This window comes from Colossoma macropomum, unplaced genomic scaffold (assembly GCF_904425465.1).
Source record: "Colossoma macropomum unplaced genomic scaffold, Colossoma_macropomum, whole genome shotgun sequence".
Classification (NCBI taxonomy): Eukaryota; Metazoa; Chordata; class Actinopteri; order Characiformes; family Serrasalmidae; genus Colossoma; species Colossoma macropomum.
Window position 1 is genome coordinate 24,965,031 of NW_023494787.1, and position 25,263 is coordinate 24,990,293.

A 25,263-nucleotide genomic window follows, 5' to 3' on the forward strand; every position below is an offset into this window, starting at 1 on the left:
CGTATGTATTGCATGTAGGAATTTGTTGGGAGGTAAATAATTTATTGTGCGATAAATAAACCAAGATGTCAGGGTGAGTAAACAAAAAAAATGTTGTGCAAGCCGTGTGTTTTACTATCAAACGCACAGGGCACTGAGGTGGTTTGCTGTGTTTATGCAACATGTATATTTGATTTAGCAAAGTGCATTTCTCTTCCTGCCGCTTCTGAGCCAAACTCATGCACAGCACTGGTGCACTTAGCTCATTTCTATCAATAAATCAAACCACCACATGCCTGTGAAGTATGGCAGAAAATACCCAATAATTGAGATCTTATGTTGAAGTAATGCACTGCAATGCCCGTCCTCGGCGGCAGCATTCACCACACAGCTAGTATGATGAAGAGGATTTCTATATAACGGCTTAAGTGTTTGCATACGGAAAACACACACACTCACACACGTACACATTTGGCTCAAAGGCAAGCTAAATCAGAACCAAGGAAGGGAACATATTAAAGCAGAGTGATAGGATTACCTGGTGTTTAACGCTGTGTATTTACTCCACTGTGTTTCTTAATATAAGGCTTGATGCAACAGCAGGGAAAACCTGCTGTCTATTTATGGGAAAGCAGTACTGCTGCATCACAACACACGAGCTAATCAGGTAATGCATCATCTAATTACACAGCACTGTGCAGTTAGATCACCCTTCATTTATTTAAATTCTGGTCAAAAGTTTAGCTATTAGATATAAGATAATGCACTTGCATATGGAAGGGGTAGGTAAAAAGAAAACAGGCGAGAAAAACAGGAGTTTCCAAAACTGAACTGTAAAAAACTATTAAAAGCTGTCTTCTTTGACACATAAGAAAGAGGGAAAAAATCAAGCTCCACTCTTACTTCAGATCTGAAAAAACCCACGTTTCTGTCCATCCCTCCACTTTGAGAAGACTCAATGCTATGGGTCTAAAAGGATGTGTAGCTGTCAAGATGCCGTTTGTCAAAAAGCCCCTTTTTCCTGATGGTGAAAAATAACCTGAATAACACAACGGTTTTGACTGGAAATTAAATAAATGGGTGATTTCATTACAATTTTACTGTAATTTCACAAGCCTCAACTTCCTAGATAAACAGCCTCCAAATGGGCACTGGTACCAATCTAATAACTTTTAAAATGGCCTCTCTCCAACCCCTCTTCATCCCTTAGAATTAAACAAGCTGTTTTTGTTAATTTACTTTTAGGTTTGGTCTGAAATCCTTAGGTGTGTAAATAACTTCAGCCACTCCTTTCAGATATCTGGCTGTGCAGTAATACTTAGCATCACTCACTTAGCACTTTCAAGTGGTTTTCCCCACCAACACCTTCCTTTCCAATAACTTTGCTACAGACTGTCTGCAGTCACTTCAACAGGAATGGGTGGACTAAACCGCTGTCGGCTAAATGGTCAGTGAGTATGATTTTTGCAGCTTAGTTCACATATTTGGACTAAGGGGTAAACAATATATATTTTTTCAGACTCATTTATTTAAATAACAGCTCATTTAAAGACTCAAATGTAACCAAATTATCGCCATGACGTTACCTGTAGTGACGAAAAATCTCCTCCTCCACCTCGGTGTAGAAGTGGCACTTGGTGCAGGCGTACTCCCCCTGTTGGCCTCGCCCCTCACCCGTCGTCTCCTCCTCAGCCTTCACATCCAGCAGGGTGTGGGGGGCATGGGCACTGTCGTAGTGCAGCAGCAGAAGGTCTATGTCGGTCGTGGCAAAGGGACACTGGTCGCACAGGTGGGTCACTGAGGCCCTCGTGGTAGGTGGGGGGGTGCTGCTGCCTCCGGCGGCGGTCAGCTGCAGCAGGAGCAGAGCACAGTGTGAGCATGAACTCTTGCGGCAGGCGAAGGGGTAGGAGATATCGCCCAGGTGCTTTTCTGGGCTGCAGAGGCCGCGGGGGCAGAAGGGGCAGTGTTTGATGGTGCATTTGTGGATGCTGTGAGCACGCTGGTAGTGGCGCAGGAGCGGCGCCACAACAATCACATCCGGCCCGTGATTCATGGAATAGCGGAAGTCACAGAACTGGCAGTTGTAGCTGGTGACCACTGTGTCCGGCTCACCCTTCCCACCCTGGGTGAGAGAATGTCAAGAGCATGTAAAGTTGTCATTAAGGAAAAGGGTGTGTATTTGAAGAACAGCGGTGGTTAAAACACATGAATGTATTGTGATTAATTGATTTGATGATGTCAATTAAACGGCATTGATTCTGGAATGATACAATCAATTATATGTATTAATATACAATTGTATTACATATTATCTATGGTAAACGTATTCAACAAAGTATGCAAACTAAAATTCTATGGCCAACTTTAAACAAACAAATAAATAAATAAATAGAAAAGGCCTTTCCAATACAGTTTTCCTATAAATAATAATTTTCTATCATACTGAAATAATCTAATCAAATCACGCTGAAATGTAAATGTATTATTACAATTTATTGAATTGTTTCTGAAAGAATCACAATTGAATTGACATGTTACTATACTGTTTTAATGTCATCACTATTATTCTAAAACGTGGAAAATAGTAAAAAAAAAAGAAAGGCCTCCCAAAAGTTCCAGTCAAAATTTTAGACACATGTACAAGCAGATGAGTCTAAGACTTTGACTGAAACTGTATTTATTAGTTGAAAATTAAGGCCTGACTGAGGTTATGTTCACTTTACCAGGTTGAAGTGGCACAAATCCAATTTTTTGCTCTAATATGACTCAGATCTGATGTTTTCAGAGCTGTGTGGACACACAAATCTCATCTTTTCAAATCCGACCTGAGTCACTTTCATATGTGGTCCTAGATCGTATACGTGTCCGATTCTTGGCCATATGACCTTAATGTGAATGCTCAGTTTGGAATTCATATGCTTTTTTTCCACTGCACATGTGTTACCATGGCAGCAGCGCCAAACAGAAGTTAAAGCTTGTAAACGGTGGAAAAGCAACACTTTTCATCCTTTTCACCTTCGTCTTACTCTAATAATGAACAGTTAAGAGCTGTTCAGAGGTAATTATCTTCACAGCAAAGGCTCGTTCTGTTAACTGGTTTGCTGTTCATGACTCACGTGATCCATTCATGTGACGTTACTGATTAGGATGTGTGCATATGGGTCATTTCAGGATGCAGGTTCGTTCACATTAATGACAGATTTGAGTCACACTTACATAAAAAAGTGTGAACCATCATGTTAGAGAGATCGCATGATGTGAATGTAGCTTGAGATTTAGTACTGATGTGAGGCATTTATCAGCCCATGTTCTGTGCACGCATACAGATATATATATATATAAAAATTTCAACCTGGCAGCTGTAGCTGGTGACCATGCTGTCCGGGTCGCCCTTCCCACGCTGATGCTCCTTCCTCCTGACATGGGGGTCTGCTCTATCTTGTGACTTGCACTCCCTCTCCCCAGGGCTTCCCTCCCGTACGGCTGCCTGGCCATGCCTCTTCTCATAGTGCTCCAACAGCCTGGAAGAGCCGGAGGCCTCACAGCTGAAGCTGCAGTACTTGCACCAATAATAAGCTACTGAGACATCGCCGGCAGGACGGCCCTGGGAGTCCGGAGGCCGGTTGGGTACAGAGTAACCTGCCACAGAGTCGTCCTCTGCCCTGACCGCCACCCGGTCAGCCCAGGTCCCCTGATTCTCTGACCCCTGCCAGGACAAGCAGTTTCCCTTCCGCTCCGAGACCTTTTCTTCAGGGCTGGCTGAGGCAGGGGGTGGGTTTTTCATCTTGTTTGGGTGGGCAGCCAGGAAATGCTGCTCCAGCTCCACCGAGGAGCTGCCCATGTAGGTGAAGTTGCAGAACTTGCAGCGGAAGTACTTGGTGTTGCCCTGGCAGTCCGGTGTCTTCCGGCCGATGCCTATGAAGGTGCCCGCTAACGTCACCTGAGAGAAGATGGGGGCAGCAGAAAAAGGAGGAGGAGGAGGAGGAGAAGGGTAGAAGAAAGAGAGAAAATGAGACAGAAATGGAGAATAAATGATCCATGAGTTTAGAAGTGCAGAGAAATAAGGGGAAATATGATGGCTCTGACATTATGTGACAGACAACAGATGGATAGTTTTCAATAACGTTCCAAATCCGGCGGCGGAAGATGGCGGTTATCTCCACACAAAGGCAAATCACGCTTCTTTTAATGTTTTTATTACTTTTCAGTGGCGAGACTTTGGAAAGCATTCAGCGAGCAGGCTGGAGAAATGGGAAGTCTGCAGAACACAGCTTAGGAATAAAGCAACAGTGCATGAAAAGGCAAAATGGCAGTGTTCAGTTGTATTATACGCAGCCGCTGAAAATGGGATGAATAAAATGAGGAGTGCTGAAATGATCATCACAAGATAATGCTTTCACATATGGGTACACTCTAAAGCTAACTGCTGATTTCTTAATTGCAATGAAAAAGAGGTTAGCCAAACTCATGATGAAATTAAGCTAGAAATTGAGCTCTTTTTTGCCAAAATGATCAGCACATCAATTGTTCCAGATTTGAACACTAAATGCAGTGTGCCAGACTGCAAGTTCTGTTTTAGGTTCAGTCTTCTCACTGAAAATGACGGCAATGTTGAATAATGTATAAAATAAAATATGAATAAAATTACAGCTCTTGCAATTTGAGAAATTACATTGGAAAATTGCAATTTTAATATAAAAATGATACATTTTTCAGCCCTACTGTTTAGCTGAAAAGAGAAAAATAACTTGTGATAACTTATGACTTAAATCATTACTATATTGATTTAAATTACACTTGGAAATTGAAAATTTAACATAAAAATGATTAATCTTTTAGCCCCGCTGTTTAGCTGAAAAAAGAAGAATAAAGAAAATGTTCTCACCTCAAAGGTAGAATTAATGACAAAACACTGTCAATAACTTGCGCAATTGTTCATGTGATGACATAACTTTATCATTTAGTATACTAATTTAGTAACTGGACCTCAATAAATAAAATAAAAACTGGACGTCCGATAACTGACAAACAATAACAAACACGACTAATAATTTTTTTCAAAACATACGCTTTATACAACCTCATTTTTATAAGGCACTTACACCTAACTCATACAGACAACTTCTCCTGCTCCTGCTGTGCATTACAAATGCATGCAATGCATATACAGAACATTCTGCTAGCAGTGACAGACTGATGAAGCCCAAAGTGAGAGCCCTTCATCCTCATACGCACCGAGAAAATCCACTGTCAGGATCTAGACAAAACACTCCTGGTATTTCTCCCCCACCAGCTGCCCTACAGCTATATGCTCAGTAGCTGATTAAACAAATCACCCCCACTTGTACTTTGCTACAGACTTGGACTTAATTCCAAACATCCACATTAAGAGAACTAATCTGATGTCTGGACAGAGTCCACTACCAAATGCATTGCAGTTATTCATTTGCTAAGGTTTAATTAAGATAAAACAGACTCACTTTTTTTCTAGAACTAGAGCTAAATATAGTGCTGTCTTTGAACTTGATAACAGACAGGTTTGTTAAGATTTTTGGCATTACTGAGAGTTTTTCAGCATATCTCAGATGTGAAGCAACATAAGTTATACAAATGTCCAGCAGTTCAGACACTGTCGCTGTTTCCCAGAGAAAATCTCTCGTCTCCAAATAGCGACTTCTCAGAATTCAAGAAAATCTAGGCTTTCCACTCTTTTTGTCTTGTTTGCATAAGCTTCAGGGCATTTACATTTACATGACTTCTAGCTTTCTCAGATGTACAACATTCCTTGAGGACATGAACGGCACAGTTATCTCTGAATGTTTGGGAGGAAAAAAGGCAAAAAGCAAAAACTATTTCAGAGAAATAATGTGTGTAAGAATTTAAAATATCATCACACAAGACAGCAAAAAAATCTCCACAATATATAAACAAATGAATTCAAATTATTTTGAAGCCCTAATAAACTCGCTGAAAAAAAAAAAACATGTGGGCAAAGTTTTGCTGCCTTCAGGAGGAGAACAACATTAAAGCCATTATGGCCTGTTGGTCCGAGCCGCTGCCAAATGGGCCCAGCATGGCAAAAGCCAAACGCCTCCAAAAGCAGCTCATTCTGAAGGAACACTGGAGTTAAATACGCCAGCTGAATTGTAAACACGACATTGTTGAAGCCGAGAGTGAAACCACAGTGAAAGCTGGGCAGATAAATAGCTATGACATCTGTTCATTACCCATCATTTAAAATAAATCGACTCCCCTGTTTTTACTGGCTCCCTTCGCCCGACGCCCCCATGCTCCTTTCCCCTCTTTTCATTGGCTAAATGAGAAATCGCAGTCTTCGATATTACTGCATGGAAAATTCCACTAGGAATGAATACTGAATAAAGATTCATTATTCCTCTTTTTTTAAGGTTTATACAGTATAATGACAATTTGTGGTTCTGGATGTTGAATTGAAAAAGATTGAGGGCACAGTAGTAGGAAAAAAAAAAGCTTAAGGAGTTTTTTGCATAATACATAGTTTGTCAGCGTATTTAACCTGCTTGTTAAAGTATGTATAAAGGTGAACAAATGCTTTGGCAGCAGTTCAAAACAGCTTCTTAAAATCACCCTCATTCATATTTCTTATTGTGATAAGTAAGTTACTGTGCAATTACTTTCACTTTGCTAGATGAGAATATAAATACCTATATATAAAGAAAACGTCCAATCATATAAAGAAATGTCCAGTCATATAAAGAAATGTCCAGTCAAAAGTTCGGACACTGCTGATGAAATGCATGTTTTCTTTAATTTTAAACAAATTTTGAGCGAAAGTTCTTAAATGCCTGAAATTGTTTTTATGACAAATGAGAGTTGTTGCCTGGGAAGTTCACCTTTAAAACAATTAGTCTAAATATTTTTGAATCCCCCACTTTACTTTTCATCAGCCAGCAAAGTCTCAGCATATGCAGAACTTCCAGCCTGTTGGAAAAGCGTCTCATGAAAGTGCTTGAGAGAATGCCAAGAGTGAGTAAAGCTGTACTAAAACAAAGGGCAGCTATTCTGAAGAATCTAAAATATGCTTAACCCTTTTTTTTGTCATTGTAAAATTATTCTAAAATGTGGAGTCCTTCTATAATCAGGTGTGTACAAACTTATAACTAGTACTGGACATGCAGTTAATGGTAGTAAAGTGTTTAGAGGGGATAAGACAAAGACAGCACTTAAATCAAGTAAAAGCTCTTTAAACGGGAAAGCAAAATGAGCTATTTGTGCCTTTCTCACGAGTAAAAGAAAAAGGGGTAGAGTTCACAAATTGACTAAAGCAGCGTATATATTTTCCTGTTCACATGTAATGTGGTCAGACTGGTAAGCATCACGTCATTTCCTTTCATGGTGGGGAGCTTCTCTTTTACCACAGTTCGGGCCCATCATGCCTAAGTAGTTATGCATATACAATATACGCTGAAAGTGACACAAAAAAACGGAAAATTATATTTTTTAAGAGATAAAAAATACAGTGATCTCTATGACACAAAACTACATAATGGTAACTTTTACAGGAAAAGGGAAAAAATCTTAGCTTTATTGCACATTACTGTAGCAAGATTTTATATGTTTGATTTTTGTAACATGATTTTATTTTACTGCCACTCATGGAATTTTCAGGCGATGTAAAGAGCAGCTGGCATTTTTTGAATGGTGTAAAAAATTAAAACAAAAATAAAAAAACTGAGTTAAAACATTTTGATATAACAGCAATTATATGTTTATTAACATACTATAAAAGGGTTTGACTAAATGTCTGCTGCAATAAAGTGATTCATTCTTTATTTTTTATCCTGATGACTGTCCTAAGGAGTTTTACTGCAGCCTTAATCCTAAAAACAGGATTCCCATATTAAGATGCTCCTGAAGACATCATTAACTGCATCTGAAGGGTTAAGTGAGAAGTTTATATTAATAAACTATATAAATATTAAAAATTGGTCAGTATAAGGGACGGTTATAAAGAAAGAATGTACATCAGTGAAAGCCAATGTAATTTAATGACTAAACTTCTTTGGTTGAACTAGATCATGTTTGTATTGTCGTTGTTAGCAACTGACCACTTTCTTCTATCAATGTAAATATGTTTCAGTGCAGTGGGTCACGCATCAAAATTACTGTCCATGCTAATTGACAGCAATGTTGCACGTGTAGAAAATAAAGTTTTGGCCTGTGGTAGATGAGCATACATGCCGTTTAGTGGTGATTACCTGAACGTCGTAGGTGCCGTTGAGCAGTGAGGCTCTAGGCGAGCCTGCCTCAACTCCAGCTCCACCCCCAGCATTGAGGGCAGCAGCTCTGGAGCCGTCTTTGGCCTGGGTCTGGGTCTGGCCCATGAACTGCACCATGTTGTGCAGGGCCAAGATCTTGCTGTCCAGCTCGGCGTCCTGACGCGTCCGGTTGTGCAGGCCCAGGTGGTACTTGCGGAAGTGTTTGATCAGGTCAGTGGGGTCATTGCCGTAGTAGCCGTAGCCACAGATGTTGCACTTAAAGTCCTGTAGCTTGGGGGAGGAGGCTGGAGGGGCTCCAGTTTCGGCTCCCAGCGGGCTAGACGCTTCCTCAGGTCCATCGCTAGGCCTCCGTGGGTGGAGCGGGACTGGGGGAAGTTTGGAGTGGTCTACTCCGTCTCCATGGAGGACGTCAGAACCCAGCAGCACCAAAGGGCTATGGGTGGGGTCCCTTTCGTCCCCATTGCTGGTGGTGCAGCCCTGAACAATGATGCAGCCGGGCCGCTGGCCCTCCACCCCAGCCTTGGTGACTTCACCCTCGCCAGCTGGACTCCGCGCCGGGTCCCCCGCCTCTCCTGGGTCAGACTGTTGAGGGGAAGTGGCCGGGTTCAGCGCCACAGCGTCTGCCGGCCCGGCGTAATGAAAGCCAGGTTTATCTGCATTGATTGGGCCAGGGGAACCTGGCTCCCCCTGCTCTTCTGCCATCGGTCTGTCTGGTTCCGAGGCCTCGCTGCCCACCTCACCACTCTCTGAACCCGTGGCCTCCGCTGCCACCACCTCACCCTCCTCTTGCTCACCACCAAAGCTTCTCAAAGGGGGATTCTTTTTCCTCACCATATCTGAAAGGTAGTAACAGAGAGAGAGCAAAAATGCTTTGTTAAGTTCAAAAAAGAAATGTCTGCTAGGGATGGGATGAAACTTTCCTACCATAATATCAGTGACCAAAATCATTATAGTTTTTAGAATGTCATGACACTGTCAAAATACACCGAAAATGTTTAAAAAGTTGCAATACACACTGACATCATTTCACCACAGATATTATACTGGAAAATTAACTTCTCATAATTATTTATAGCACCAAAAATATTATTAACATTAACTGTAATTTTAAATAAATGTGAAATTCTTAGCAGCATTACAACAGTTTATTGTTCAGGTTATACCATTGTACCATCATTACTTTCTTAATCATTGCATTCAGTAAACTCCAACAAGTAAAAACTGAAAAAACTGTCTGGAGAAAGGCATAATTCTCCTTTGGCTGTCACATATATACAATAATGGCAAAGCTTCAGGGAAAGTGGATCAGTACATCAATAATACAGCAGCAGTAACAACATCAGATTGCAATATTATGCGCACAGTTAATATCTATAGCCAAGTTAAATATTTAAAAACAAATATCATTTTTATCTGCAAGATTAAGTGCACTGTTCCCTGTGTATTGACTCAATAACAGACTGACAAACACTTTTAGATGCTTTGGCAACACTGTAACTTAATACTGTCATGTCAATAAAGATTCTTTGAGAGTTGAGCACTCAGTTAGTGACGTTTTAGGGCTAAAGCAAAAACAGCCAGCGTGTGGCTTCATCTGCTCACATATTCAACCAGTTTTCAGAGTCAATGGCGCCTGTTTTCCTCGCACAATAGACTCTATAAAAGCTTCTCGATTGTTCTTCGATTCCCAAAACCATTCTCAAAAGAAGCAATTTGCTTACAACAGGCCTTTCAGTCTGTCTTTCCAGCTCAATCCATAAACAGCTCCGCCGTCCTAATATCAGTGACTATGGCAGGCGCCGGGCTTTGTTGATGATATTTTAATGAATAAAATGTGTTCATTCATGTCACGGATGGATGTGGCTTATGGACATGTATTTCACCCAGTGTACCGAATCAAAGTCAAGACAGGGAAAAAAAATGGAATTTATAACCTGACTCATGAAAAGGAATTACCATCAGCTTTCAATGAGGTCATCTAGGCATGTTTGTTCTGAGCAGACAATGAAGATTAACTTCCACTCAAAAAATCTCACATTAAATAGGCTTCACCATAACATAAAGTACACTGAAACGATTTGTGTTGCACATTTAGTATGGACACAACTAAACACTACTTAGCAGTTAGCTGCTGTTAGATCGTGTGCATGTGTTTTGCCCAATCTTGGGCAGTTACCATTTCTCATCATTTAACAAAATTGGGGCCAGTCTCATTTCTATTGCAAGCAATCGAGAGCAATTTCCTAATTTAGGTTGTAAAGCAAATGGGTATTAAATAAAGCAATTTATGTTTGCTAGGGAGACAACGCCTTAACCAGGGCTGTGTTAATAAAAGCCTTAGGAAAATCTAATCTGAACCAACAGTTCACAAATCTCACCACACCCCCTTCCATCACTATGACATCACCCGCTCTTTTACAGTCCTCACTCTGTGTGATGTGATACACCAAAAAAAAAATACACACACAAACACACACAAAAAGCGACACTCACAAAGAGCACTTCATTAATGTTTCCAGGCTTATTTACACAACTCTAGTACAAACCATTAACTGGTATAAAACCTTTACTTTATGTGGAGATTTTTTAAAGGGCCCAATTCCATCATTTCTCCTGTCCTTCAACTTATAATATTATTTACCAAAAACAGTCATACTTCACTTTTACATGACCATTTTCCAAGATCTCTTTACCCTTTATCACTAGATAAGTGGTTTTCTCAATAAGCCTTTAAGACCGATTTATGTAAATGACCTTTGTCCACCTATTGTGCCTCATTCAAAAAGCAGTCCAACCTGAAACACTCCTTATAACTTCAGCCTAAATGGGCAGATCTAAACCATTGTATTCTGAATAGATGGATATAAGTAAATGCACTCATTTTCATGAGATCACAAAAAAGGTTTTCGGTCTAGTTTCCTTTAACTGATTGTAAAGACCAGGGAGGACATTACCTGCGACCAGGGAGGACATAAACTGCGTTTACATGCTACATCAAACTCTTTAAAGAACTGAAGAAAATATGGTTTTCCATGATATGAGGCCTTTAAACTTTAAAAAGGCTCCTCACACTTGCTTATTTACCCAAATGATTCTTTGAAGACACAACTGAAAGGTTTTTTAGGCAACTAAAAGTGGTTCTGCTAGGACATCGCTCCAAAGAAGAGTTTCCTACGCCACACAAAAAAGGTATACAATATTTTTTATTAAAAGTGACTTATGGGAGATATCTAACAGAAAGTTAGAGGTTTATTTTCTTTTCATGTAAGCTTGCATTCCTAAACTGTCATAAAGCTCTAAAACTGCACATCATTAGTGGCATCACACAAAGCATCACCACAGACTATCATATTAAAGCACTATCTGCAGGGCAAGATAAACCCACATTAGTGCCATGATGACTGATCTAAAATGGCTGGCAATGATGAGAATGCTGTGCATAAACACAACGTTCATTCCATCTCCCCCTGGAAAAAAAGAACGGCTAGCCAGGATTTTTATTTCAATAAACTCCGGATCAGCGTAACCCCATCAAAAATTTGTATACCAACTTTAATCACATTTCAGACAGAGTAATCTTTTAAAGCACTGTTCATTACCTGAAGCAGAAGCACTGTCTCTTTCTCATTACTTCACTCTCTCTCTCTTTTCATTTCAGAAGGAAGCACAGCGATGTACAAGTTCGCCTAAGCAGGGCGCTTCACCAGAGAAGGTGATTTAGCATGAAATGTAAAAGAGAAAAAAAGTTTTTAATCCTTGATATGCCACGCAATTACATTAAAACTTCGGGGGGAAGAAATAAGACATTACTATTCCAATCCCCCATCAAAAGACAGAATAATCTACTTTTATAGCCCCTAGGCATTCACTGCGTTCCTGTACCAGTCAATTCAAATCGCCGGTTCACTTTCTGGTACCCCCTCCACCCGTACATTATACTGCTCCTCATCTGTTATTGTGCCTACTCAAGAACTTACTTAATAAAGTATAATATGCCTTTTGAAGAGGACGGGACAATCAATTTTCTTAATTAAAAAAGTGAGGGGGAGGGGGGGGGTCAATTGACAGCAGCCTCTGCCTGCATACATTAGTAGAGGAGACAAGCTCAGGTCTGTCCCTGAAGTGCTATTCTACAGCTGCACTAATGCAGCTCAGTGACATGAGCCACAACTCAATCACAGGGCAGCCTGGCACAGCTCCTTCCACCGCGACTCACAAAAGAGACCCCAAACAAAACACTTGCATGCGTTTAGGGTGGAAGGGACACACGCAGGCCTGTATAAGGAAAAAATGCAGTTGATGGTTAAATCCCATGTGGGGAGGTGGGTGATATTTATTTATATTTATTACATAATAATAATAATAATAATAATACCAACAACAACACTTTTTAGGCAGGAATTTAGAAACTATGTCTGTACTACACAGGAGCAAATACAGTAATTCTACGTGAGTTGAAGCTTCATCTTAAAAGAAAATGAAATAGAAGAACCTAAAGTGCAGTTCAGTAAAAGCTGTGGTTGTAGTATATAAACATCTTTAATTTGGACACGAAACTGCAGTTAATTTAGTAAAAATGAATGGAATTGCAAATGTACACAAACTTTACCATCCAAGGCTGCTTAGCTTGGCCTGATGCCTTCTTCTCTAAAGCCATTTCGCCTGACGGCACTTAAAACAGCCTGTTTTGCCTGATGTACGAGAGCTAAAACAAGATTTTATGCATGTGTTTCTCCCCAGACCTGAAGTTGTTTTGTCTGATGTGTGAAACCTGATGCTGTGGTGTGAGGACGACACAAAATGTACACCGTACCACAGAGGCAGCTTTTTGTACAGGCGTCATATCTGCCTGCAGCACCGAGTGTGTTTAACCACAGCAGCTCAACAGCCATGTTTACAGAAAAATCTCACATTTCATCTAAAATGTCAGGTGCAATAAATAAGCATTTCTGGTATAATGTAGGACTATCAATTTACCCAACAGGTTTAAAAGTTTAATTATGTTCACGTGAGGAAATACTAGTGTCTAAGATTTGCATTAAATGAAACAATAAATGAATGACAGGTTTTTAAACCAGCGTAAAAATTAGTTTCTAACATTATTATTGAGGGCTGTTACTGCGGTGACTAAGTTAACCGTCACCGGGCACAGGCCTACCAGCAATGATTATTTCTATAAAGCATTATTATATCAACTATTATTCAATTGACTGATGAACCATTTATGCCTTCTGTTGTCCCCAGTGCATTTGACTTTTTCTGTCTACATTATCATTGATTAACTGACTTTGCTGACTATATGTTGCAGCCCCAGTGACCAGCAGTGTCCTGGAGACTCTCAGTTCATCACACCTTGATGATTTTTCCATGCAAATGCACGCCTTTTAAAAATGATACCCCTTTTCCACCTACAGTGTGCTGGTACTCTAATCATTCTGTACATTTCCACCAAAAAAAGCATCTTGTTTCTCGGCTGGCAAAATCTCAGCCTCATAAACCAGCTGGTCCGGAACCACAAAACCAGTGCCACAAGGAATCGCAGGGCGGGGTAATATCGCCACGTAAAGTTGTTTTACAAGAGCTGATCTGCTGTTCTTCAAAATAAGACGAAGCAGAATGAAGTCAAGTTGGAGTCAAGTAGCCAAGGTGTACGTAGAAACATAACAGTAGATGCTAAAAGAGAGAAACTGAGAAGCAAAGACAAAATTGGTTCTGGGTTATGCACAAATAAAAATGGCATAAATCTGGACATGATGGGTTCTAGGCCAAGGAATGCCCAAATTCAGTTCCACCTGAGGATGGAAAATTAAATGATTCACCTCAGCTGTTTCTGAGTAATTTTTGTAGTTGAGTTTGAGCAGAAAATATCATCAAACTGTGCTAGACTTCAGCCCTCCAGGACTAGAGCTTGACACCCTTGGTTTAGTACGAGGGAAAGTAAAATGCCAAGTGGATCAGCATCATATTCAGAGCAGTCAGTTAACAAGATAGGAAGGTTGGTGTGCCAACCTTTGCAGAGGCACTTTAAGATTTAAAGCTAGCACGTGACACCGTGACACACTTTATCAGGAGGAAAATCCGCCCGCTGACAGGCTTTTCATCATCACCCCAGTGACAGGGTGAAAAGAGAGGCATTCGGTGGATTACTTTTGCGTACAAAAGGCGTGCACACCCATCAAACTTGACGATGAGGTGACTCGAAGCTCACACAAAGTCAAAAACTCAGCAGTCAAGATGAACAAGCCTAAAAATATTCTCCAGCCTGATCCATCCTTTTGTGCTCTGTCAGAAGAACAAAAGAAGGCAGGTTCGCATTTTGTTTGATGTAACATATGGGCTCCTTTCAAAAGCAATGTTTTCTTTCTCTCTTATTATAATACAGGCTGAGAGGAATGTGAAATGACTTTTTGATTTGAAAGGCACTAGAAAAACGAAGACGTTAAACACACATTATCTCAAGGTGACTGAAAATTAACATTATGAGTGGATGGTTCCAAAGTGTATGTAGATTCATATAACGTAAACAGCCACTTAAAGGGAAATTCCACAGATTTTCACACGTTTTGCATAATTCAATCGCTGAGATGTAAACAAAGTCATTTAGAGTAGCTTGATGTGTAATGTTACATTCTAGAGAAACTTCTTTACAGTTGTGGTAAAAGGAACCAGAGGTAACAATGTCTACAACACTGATATAGCCATTTCATTTACTTTCCAAAGCAACCAGTGAACCTAATGAGTTTCTACATCTAATGTTGATAGTGATTAAGTAGTGGTAAATGTTTTAAAGAATCTCTTTGTAGACTATTTTGCCATATGATGATTTTTAAGATTGTAAAAATACCGTTTTAAGGCCAAAACCTTATCTCAACACTATCATAAAACATTGTCTCAGGCATCAGGCTGCATATTCATAACAACTTCACATAATACCTTCTTACTTTAGGTTTTAAAGACATTAACTTCTGCAGATGTCTGATGCCTCTCACCATAACTATGAATATTTCTGACTTGGCAAGTTCAAACCACTCTGAATGACTTTGTTTCCATCTTAATTATGCAGAAATGACAAAAAATCAGTTAAATTCCCCTTTAATGCACCGCAATTGTCAGAGGCTTTGTCATACTTGGTACCAGACCGTCCTTATTTAAACTGCAACATATAAGACAAAACAAATGCTTAGCTGGATGATGCATGCACAGATTTTGGCCAAAAGCACTTGTTGACATGATCTCAAAGACAGATATCAACTTTGCACTGAAAGCTCACAGTGACGAGAGGAACAGGTACAAGTGCCATGGCCTGAAAGCCATCTTGTGATAGCAATAAATCTTGTTAAAATGGTCCAGTCATGCTAAAGTCCCCTGTTCTTTCTCCCCAACCTCGCAAGCCTGAGCTGAGGCACCGACAGGCTCATTTGCAAAGAGGCAGCTCAATTCCAAATATGTCATCTTAAATGTCAAACTCATTTAGGAGCTCCCGTTTCACTGCCTCTCTTCCCACACGACAACAAATGGAGGGGATCTCCTTAGTGGGCCAGGCCCAGTCCGCTGAGCTCTTTTCTCTGTGCTGGGTTTAATTCGTGTCAGGAAGGGTCCCGGGCATCGTTGCCAGTCTATGGCTCCGGCCGTGTCCTAGACAAAGGCCAGGTGTTCCAAATTAGCCTGCAGGCCTCCCAGGTCATTAGGAGCACTCAGGGCTGTGAGTAAATCAAGACTTTTACTGCACAATCTTCCATCCCTCAGCCATTTGAGAGTGGATTGAGAGTTATAGCCTGATAGTAAAACTATGATGCTAGTGATTAAGAGATTCACATGCAGAGAGATGACTTAATTCCAAACACACCAATGAGCTTGAACACTCATGTATTTATACTCTTGGTAGCACTGAAACATGCTTTTGTTATCATGAGATGGGCAACTGTACTGCCCTTATGACAAAAATAGCTCTAAAGTAACTTGTACTGAATGGTACCAAACATGCAGCTAACAGCTAATCCTCTGCATATAACTTATGCTTAAACGCAATCCCTGTATACAAGGTATACAGAACGAAACTGGACACATTTTAGCTAAGTGATTTCAAACTTTTGAACACTAATGTAAGTGTCTAACAATGTCTAACAGAGTCTTGCTGTGTTTTCTGGTACAGTCGTTCTGCCTCAGGGGGAAGAGCAAAGGTCCCATCTCCAGCTGGAGGACCCCATGGAGCGGCCCAGGACTCAGCTCTCAGGCCGCGAGAGGCTTTATTAAAACTACATTACCACAAGCAGACCCTCATAATTCAGCCCTGTTCTTTAGGTCCACTGAGGGGGAGGAGGTGAGGGATCTCAATAAAGGCCTCCGTAACAACCTCGCACAAACACACACACACACACACACACAGCGCTGTCCTGATCAGTCAGGCAGAGAATTGAGTTTCCAGACTCCTTAGACAATGGGACTCATTTTGCATCTTTTATTTACTGGCCTCCTAAATTGAAGCGATAAAGAAATAAAACATGATTGCCTTCTGTCGCAGCAGGCAGACGGCAGAGCATACAGTGCCACATCACCAAATGAATCACTCTTAGTATCATGGCGGCAGGACTGAAATGTAAAAGAACTGAAACACCAATTTGGCGAACCATATCCTTATTTGCGCCTGGCTCTTAAACTGCCTATGCTTTCATGTCATGTCAGCATGCGACACTACAAGCTTGCTATCTGACCCACGCTCCAGGCAAGACATACTCCTGAGTTACCGATAATGAAAACAAGACTTTCTGACCTATTGATTGATGCCAATCTGGAGAAATCACTTGACAGGTTACATGCAGCAAAGTAGCAAAACCTCTACAACACTGACAGATACAGTTCGGGCCTGTTTACACTTGGCATTAACATGCGCTCTGGGTGATCCGATCGTAAGTGGGCATTACAGGTGTGAGTGGGGCACAAAACGTCTTGGAGACACACTGTGAAGCAATCACTCAAACTACCTTCGGAGGTGGTCAGAAACGCACATGACCATGTAACATTTATAGTGTGATGCTTCTTCGACAGTGCCTTAATCAGCTGCATTGTCGCAGCAGAGACGAAAGCAGCTGCGTAGCTGAAGTTTTTTGCCTCTTCTACCAACCGTTTACAAGTCACGTTAGCAGTTCATGTGGTCTAAGCATTTGTACTGTTTACACTGAACTTTCATTCACAAGAATACACACTTGCAGTATTTTTGTCTGAAAACAAACGCAGCGAGAGACTGACATAGTAAATGTGTCACAAAATCCCATCAATGGAGACAATGCATGGAAATGCCAGGTGTGAAAAGCTACAGGCCTCACTGTTTACTTATGATCAGATCACTTGAGAAGGATGTTACTACCAAGTGTGAACAGCCTTTCTGATTCAAGACAAAGCACTTTAAGGACTACTTCAGCAAAAATTGAAACTAATGCTGTTTTCCCCTGACCTCAAATGTGGTCAATCAGCTAAGACAACTTTAGTGTCTGAACATCGCTTCTTTAGTTTTACACTGGAGCTACAAAACTAATGTAGCTAAGTAACAGAGGGTTATTATAACTGTTAGTATCATACAATTTGCATGATGAAATAACACATATAAAAGATGGCTGTTATTATTGTAATATGTAACGTCCAATTTAACTTTCGTAACGCCCAAGTGTCATTCAATGTCAGAAACCACATAAGGAGTATTTAAATGAAATTCCATCAATATTTCTAAATTTCTGCATACCTGGATCATTGAGATATCCAAAAATGAATTCAGAGTGTTTTAATGTGACTATCGGACAACAAAGTCACTTTTGGAGAAACTTGCTAACTTTAAAATGGTGGTGAAAGGAGCCAGAGGTCGCAATGTCTACGGTGCAAACACAGCCATTTTATTTACTATCCAATGCTACAAGTAAACCTACATGTTAGAGATTTCATGTAATAACTTTCTGTTAAGCTTTTTAAGGTTTTAAACACTTCAGACATTTTGGCTTGCTTTACATCTTAATGATATAACCATACAGAATTTTTAAAAAATTAGTGGAATTCCCCTTTAACGACTCATAGTACTTTAAGGCAAGTGTGTGATGATTTAGGCACGCAGTTGACATGATGCCTCCACTAGAGAATGGTTCTTTAGAGACGCCAAAATACCACCTTTTTCAGTTACCGATATTGATATAGAAATTTTCAATAATGGCTGAAACTACTAAGCTTTAAAATTATCTACTTTTATTGAAAACAACTATTTTGTTCTATGTCAGACTAGATTTGTTACAGGATACAATTTGATTCACTCTTTTTTCTCCTATGATATTCTATCCAGCATTTTCTCTTAATATCCACCCAATACTGATACTGGGTATCAGATCAGCACTATCTCTAGGATCCATTATCTGTTAGCTCCATTAGACTCACTGCTCCAGTGCAAACCTAAAGAAGCAAACTTAAAAAAACAAGCATGTCTTAGTTGATCGATTACTTTTAGGGTAAGGAGAAAAAAGTATAAATTTCATTTTTTGCCAAACCACCTCTGTAAGACTAAAACTCAGTGCTTCTGATACTTAAACCAAAAATGCATTTTAAGTGCAACGACCCCCTTCCCCTGCTTAAAACAATGGTACATTGAGCAGCACACATGGCAAGTGGCCCCCTCTCTAGTCGGCCTAGCATACCATGTGTGTGCGGTCACGTCTAAGAGCACGCTGCCATAAAAGTGTTTCCCCCGCCAATCCCACAATTCCACCTTGCAGCGTCTCTCTCCCTCACTGTTCCTCCTGTCCCGTATGATGTCACTGCCATGGAGTCTGCGGTGGAACAGCGCTCGCAGCGCCCCAGCCTGTCTCCCTCTGGTGTTTAATCTCATTTGGACCATTAAGAATAAATCACATTAGTGTCTGAGTAGTAACGCGACGAGCATGTGTAGGGTCTATGGAAAACACACAGACGAGATGCAAGATAGACGGGCTGCAATTAATTATCATTAAGCCAAATGTCAAGAGGAGGAATCGGGCTATGACTCAGCTTCCCCGCCACACACCTCTCTCACTTTTCTGAGAGAAACACACATTCATGCACACTCACCGTGTAGCCATGTGTCACGCTAATTTGACCCTGGGATAAAATCTGCCTATGCTGATGAAAAAAGGACTCTAGATCAGGATAACCATGCTTTAGCTGCATGTCGATGTAATGTATGTGCACATTACGGATGACTGTTGAGTCTCAGAAGGAGAAAAAGACCTTTTTCCTCTCACTTGCACACTCTATTAATCATCCTGATAAAGTGAGCTGGTTAGTTTTAAAAGGCTAACAACACAGAAACGTTGATTACTTTGGGTTTTAAAGCTGCTCATGCAGATTTAACAACTTTTAACAATGGAAAAGAAAAATTTAAAATTCTCCAGCTAGAAGTTTTTAGTGAAGATTCTTCCACCGTCAAAAGCTCAAATGTGCCCTGCCATCTTATACTATAGTGAAATGCACCTGCATTCCCACAGAAACAAAGAGAGAAACTTTCAGCCAGTCACCAAATAGGGAGGAAGTGTTACAGAAGATGCTACAGGTGCTCACAAACTGTTCAGAAGAATATTTTGATGATGTCCTGTCAGTAGGGTTTGCTACCGTCTGTCCTAACCAGACAAAATTTCCTAACTCCTGTACTAACTAACCCTAAAGGTACCCTAAATTTTGTTTCAAGCATCTGATTCAATTTCCAACAAAATCACTACCAATGCCTAGCGTATGATGTTACATTTGGTCATATTGCAAACCTGTGATTTTTTTCTAACCACACGGTTCAAAAGATCAAAGACGGACTTCTATCGCCTTCTGTTCATTTATATACCCTCTCTTTACCTGTTTGTGTTAAAGTCACAAAATTAAAACTTGCCACATAAAATACTGCTGCAATGGCAGTGAATAATAAGGAACAGTGTTGAACATGTGGCTGTTTATTAGGAGAAATAGCACAGTGAAAAAAACAGACTGCTTGGCTTTGGTAAATTTAAACAGTGGGAGAGGCGCAGTGACAACATCCTTCATATTTTTCATCAAGGTTACTTTTTTACACCAGTAGCTGTTTAGCTAACTGTTACACTTTTGTTACATTATCTTGCTTACATGTTTACGTCTCAGCTGTGCGTATCATTAGCTGCTTGGTAACAGATATGCTAATTGATAATTGACCTCGAATGAGTGGATTAGGATTCCCTAACTTGAGATAAGATGCTGTAAAATAAGACATAATTCCTAAATTAAGACAGGATTGGCTTCTGTAATATGAATTTGTGAAAACTCTTATCTTCAGCTTGTCAGATCTTAGGAAATTAGGACTAAAGCTAGTAGGTTTCTGTGATACAGCCCCAGGACTGTTTTGAGGAATCATCAGTGGAAATGGAACTTCCAGATGACACTCATCCCTACCTATGAGTATGCACTGAGCACAGCATCATTACGAACTGCCGGCCTGGGCCTGCACACTGGACTGACTCGACCTGTACAAAAAATTATACACAGTTACAGCAACATTTAATATAAGCTTACTTGGTGCATGTGATAATTAACTGTGAACATAAATAATCACAGTTAATGAATCTCAAAATCCATATGTATATTTTATTGATTTTATTGTTCTGTGGTCTCCGGTTGCTTTATTCTTGACTACTGTATATTTCTTTGTTTTTTTAGGTAGTACTGCTACTTGCTCGTGCTGCCACTGAATCACTTCTATCCTGCCTTTCCAAAAAAGAAGTGTGCAACAAAGACATCCTCGCAGTGTCTCCTCTGATTATCCTGTATGTTCAGTACTGTGGCAGCTCCAAAGTGAGCCAATCCTGCGCTGGAGCACTGGAAATCAAATAAGGAGCATAGAGAGCTATAGGCAGGCGCTCAGCAAAGCCTCAGTCTCTAATGTAAACAAGCGCTGAGGAGATATCTTCTCACTTCAGAGCCTCTTTGGAGACCGAAATAACTCCCAGGACTTTTACTTGACAGGCCTGTGAGGAGACAGCTTTCTTCATACATACGATCTCAGAGAGAGAGACAAAGAGAGAGAGAGAGAGATACAGAGAGAGAAAGAGAAAGAAAGAGCATAAGATAGATAAGCAGACAGAGGGATGTGAAGGCAGAAGTACAGAGACGAAAGACAACAGAGAGTGTAAGAGACGTGGAGAGAGAGAGACACAAAGAGAAAGTAAAGAGAGAGAAAGAGAGAAAGAGACACATACGTAGACAGACAGTGAGTGCAGAACTGCATGCTAATCTCCTCCTATCCTCACACTCAGAGAGGGAGAGAGAGAGAGAGAGTGAAAGAATAAATCCAACACTGCCGCTGCAACACTGAGGTCTTTGAAGGAGGCCCAGATTGCCAAAATCTGTCTCCGCGCAGACGTCCCGACACACACCACTCTGCACTACACCCGGTGTTCCACACACTCGGAAATCTCTGAGCGCAAGAGAGGAGAAAAAGAAAAAAGGAAAAGAAAAAAATCACTCCAAAAAAGACTTCTTCTGAACGTGTAATAAATCTGGAGTAAAAGCTGAGCTTTATCAGACTGAGTTACAAGCAGAAGCGGAAACTACACACACAATCCTCCCAGCCCAAACAGAGACTTCAAAACCAGGCGCTAACGCATGTCAGAGGTGATGTATGAAATTTAGGGAATTGCACTGGCGAGCCAGGGGTGATACTTATTTCACACAGCTCTGAGCGAGGCATGAAATGGAAGTGTGGAGCGAGATGGACCGAGGGTCAAGCAAAAAACTTTAAGAAATGTGCACTTCCAGCACGAGGCAATATCTGCCCGCTCTGACACTCTCTCCACCTGCCCACACTCTCCGTCCCGCTTTAGTGTTCTTAAACCACCACACAGCCTTTGAAGCTGACAGAGAGTTGAAGGCCTGCGGGGCATGATCGGGATTTCAGTCCTGCATGTTTGTGTTGAAGAGGTCCACAAACACACACACACACACACACACACACACACATACACTCGCAAACACACGGAGAGAGCAGTTTGATGTTCAGCCCACATGGTCTGATGATACAGTCACTGTCAGTGAAAGACTTGTCACCCTAATCTGTGTGTAATTTGAGAAAAGAGGGAGAAAAGGAGTGTGAGAAAGAGACACAAAGAGAAAGCAAGACAGAGAAAAAGGGAAAGAAAAAGAGAGAAAATGCAATAGAGAGAGATACACAGAGACAAAAATAAGGAAAAGAGGGAAAGAGAGAGAAATGAAGCAAAAAATAAGAGAGAAAGAGAGAGAGAGAGAAATGACATAAAAAGGAGCGAGGGAGACAGAGAGAGAGTTTGAGAAAAAAATGGAGAGACACACAGAGAACTAGGGGAAAAGAGAGACAAAAATAGAGGAATGACAAGAGGGAGAGTGAAAAAAATCAAGGAAAAAGGGACAGAGAGAGAGAGAGAGAGAGAGAGAGAGAGAGAGAGAGAGGGGGAAGAGAGAGACAGCGAAATAGGGGAAAAGAGAGAACAATGGAGAAATGACAAGAGAAAGTGAAAGAAATGAAGGAAAAACAAGAGAGAGAAACAGAAAGAGAAGAACAGAAAAAAGGAGAGAGACGGCGAGAGTATTTGCTGGGGAGAGGGGGAGAAAAAGGGAGTTTGAGAGAGGGAAAGTGTGTGAGAGAGAGAGGGAGAGTGTGAGAGAGAGAAAGAGAGAGGGAGAGTGTGAGAGAGAGAAAGAGAGAAAGAGAGAGGGGGGGTTTGAGAGAGGGAGAGAGAGGAAAGAGAGTGAAAGCTGATGGACTAAAGGAGGAGGAGGAGGGGATGACATGTCAAAAATAAAGAGCTTTTCCCATAATTCTTCTTACTACTGTTTTTTTTCTCTTCCTTGCACGAGTGTGAAAAGATGCCATGCTCAATAAGAAGTGTCCGTGACTAACTGCCTCTCTGTGACTTTTTTTATGTAGCATGTCATCAAGCACAATGCAAAAAACACAGCTCTCTCCCTCTCTCTCTCTCCCTCTCTCTCCCTCTTCACTCCTCACACAAGCAAGACAAGTCATGTTTATTCATGAGCACACATTCAGATCAAAGAGTGGCTGCTCAGAACTGTGCCTTCAGCAGCGTGGCCTGGGCAAGAGCTCCTCACTGCTCCAAAACCCTCAGATTCACCAATGCACTCTCACTCAGCTCTACACACGGTCAGGCACAGCAGCACTCATAAGTCTGCACACACCTTCTCATCGGGCTTTCCTTATTTCTACCCTTTAACATATTTTAGAATAACCAAAATAATTCAATAATTATTATAGAGTAATTGCTATAAGAATAATTCAATCATGACTAAATATATTAAAAGTATGAAGAACACATGCTGGATTGTATAGTTATCAAATAAATGACAAATCAACAGATCATAAAATCCTAAAATTTAGGTTTTAATTTGTAAATTTGTACATTAAATGTTACATTACTCAAAGCCCCCTTTTGCCTCAATACAGCTTTACTCACTCCTGGCATTCTCTCAAGCAGCTTCACGAGGAGCCACCTGGGACACTTTTCTAAGAGGCTTGAAGAAGTTTCACATATGCTGAGCACTTGTTTGCTGCTGACAACTACTTGTTGGGGGAGAGTTTCAAAAAAGAGGGGCCATATTCTACATTTTCCTTGTATTTAGGTCTATTTATGAAGTGTGTGTGGGTTTGTGCACCACAAAGAGTCACAATGCATCTTCTAACCTCTCTTTATCCCTTAGAATTAAACAAATTGTTTTTGTTACTGCGCTTCATGCTTCTTTCTGATTGGTTGCCGTGTTTGGTGACCCATAAAAAAGCACGGATGAAACACTTATTATAACTGCAATGGGAATGGACGAGTTAAACTGCTGTAAGCTGATATATGTAATTGTGCTAGCTGTTATGACATCACAAAAATGAACTCAAAACAAGCTATTTAGCTTAATGTGGCATTTATGGACTGGATTTTTTCACAATATTTTAAACTAAATTTGAATGAAGAAAAACGATGACTGTAATCATGTTGCTGTATAACATGCTAATAACAATAGGAGGTGGGAGGAGTGCTGGAGTGAGGTATTGATTGGTGATTGACTTGGCGTTTGCAATGCAGTTGTATTACATTCTCCATGATGCACCACCACATCTCCATGATGCACATCTTCACATCCTCAGTTTTGTATTGCAATATCACAATATCATGAAGCATTGATACACCCATAATGTAGGGCCTTAAAATTTTAGAAATATTTTCATACGGACGTGTCAATTCTTTTTATCTGTAATTTAACAGCATAATAAATATACAATGCCATTACATTATAAATAGCTAAATAAACAGAATTTATATTACAACTATTTATATTTTATGCTGGTGAAATAAGTACGGGTTTGAGCGTAAGCCTTAAAGTGAAAGTGTCTTAAACTCAATCAGATGTGTCCAAACTTTTCACTGGTGGTGTGACTGTATATCTTCTCATCAGAAGCGCAAGTGTAAGAGATTACAGCAGGCCACACGGCTCAGAACAGAAACGACTTTAGCAACACGTTTCACAAGTCCAACATGAGAAAGTAAAAACCACAACACCGTGCACAACACGAATGCAGATAAGCGGGGTTTATCAGTGTGATTTGCGCAAAGCTTCATCTTCTTTTAGCGAGTGACTGAATTCAGGAGCGCGACTGAAAAGCTTTGAAAAGCCCTGCATGGAAATCACTTCACATTCAGGGGAGAAACTTTTCCTCAGCAGTTTGCACACACCAGCAACAATGCGGCCCTTTCATTCAGCACGTGACGTCAGCTTGCGCTATACTGGAGTCACCCTCGTCCCTGCACTGCTTCACAACTACCTGCCTAATTCACGCACTTCAAAGGCAGCACAGCAGTGAGCGGTAATTAAAGGCAAAAAACTAAAAGAAGGGCCTTTCTGGAGGCTCCTTTTCTCTAACACCCCGCGCCCCTGCCCTCGTGGCCCGCCCCCTGCACCCCTCCCCCCTCCTCCTGTCTCAGCGACCTGGCCTCCATGCACTCAATCAGCGCACGCTGGAACC

General features: G+C 40.8%; 1 protein-coding gene across 9 annotated transcripts in view; it reads right to left on the bottom strand.

Moving 5' to 3' along the window:
- trps1 (trichorhinophalangeal syndrome I) overlaps positions 1-25,263 on the bottom strand; it is a 136,969-nt gene that overhangs the window by 91,898 nt on the left and 19,808 nt on the right. For all 9 annotated transcript variants that reach the window (XM_036566613.1, XM_036566610.1, XM_036566617.1 and 6 more), the window contains 3 exons: positions 8,217-9,073; positions 3,332-3,919; positions 1,566-2,101 (listed from right to left, as the gene is read on the bottom strand). In XM_036566613.1, coding sequence (XP_036422506.1) covers positions 1,566-2,101; positions 3,332-3,919; positions 8,217-9,073 — 1,981 coding nt within the window. The remainder of the gene's footprint in view (positions 1-1,565; positions 2,102-3,331; positions 3,920-8,216; positions 9,074-25,263) is intronic.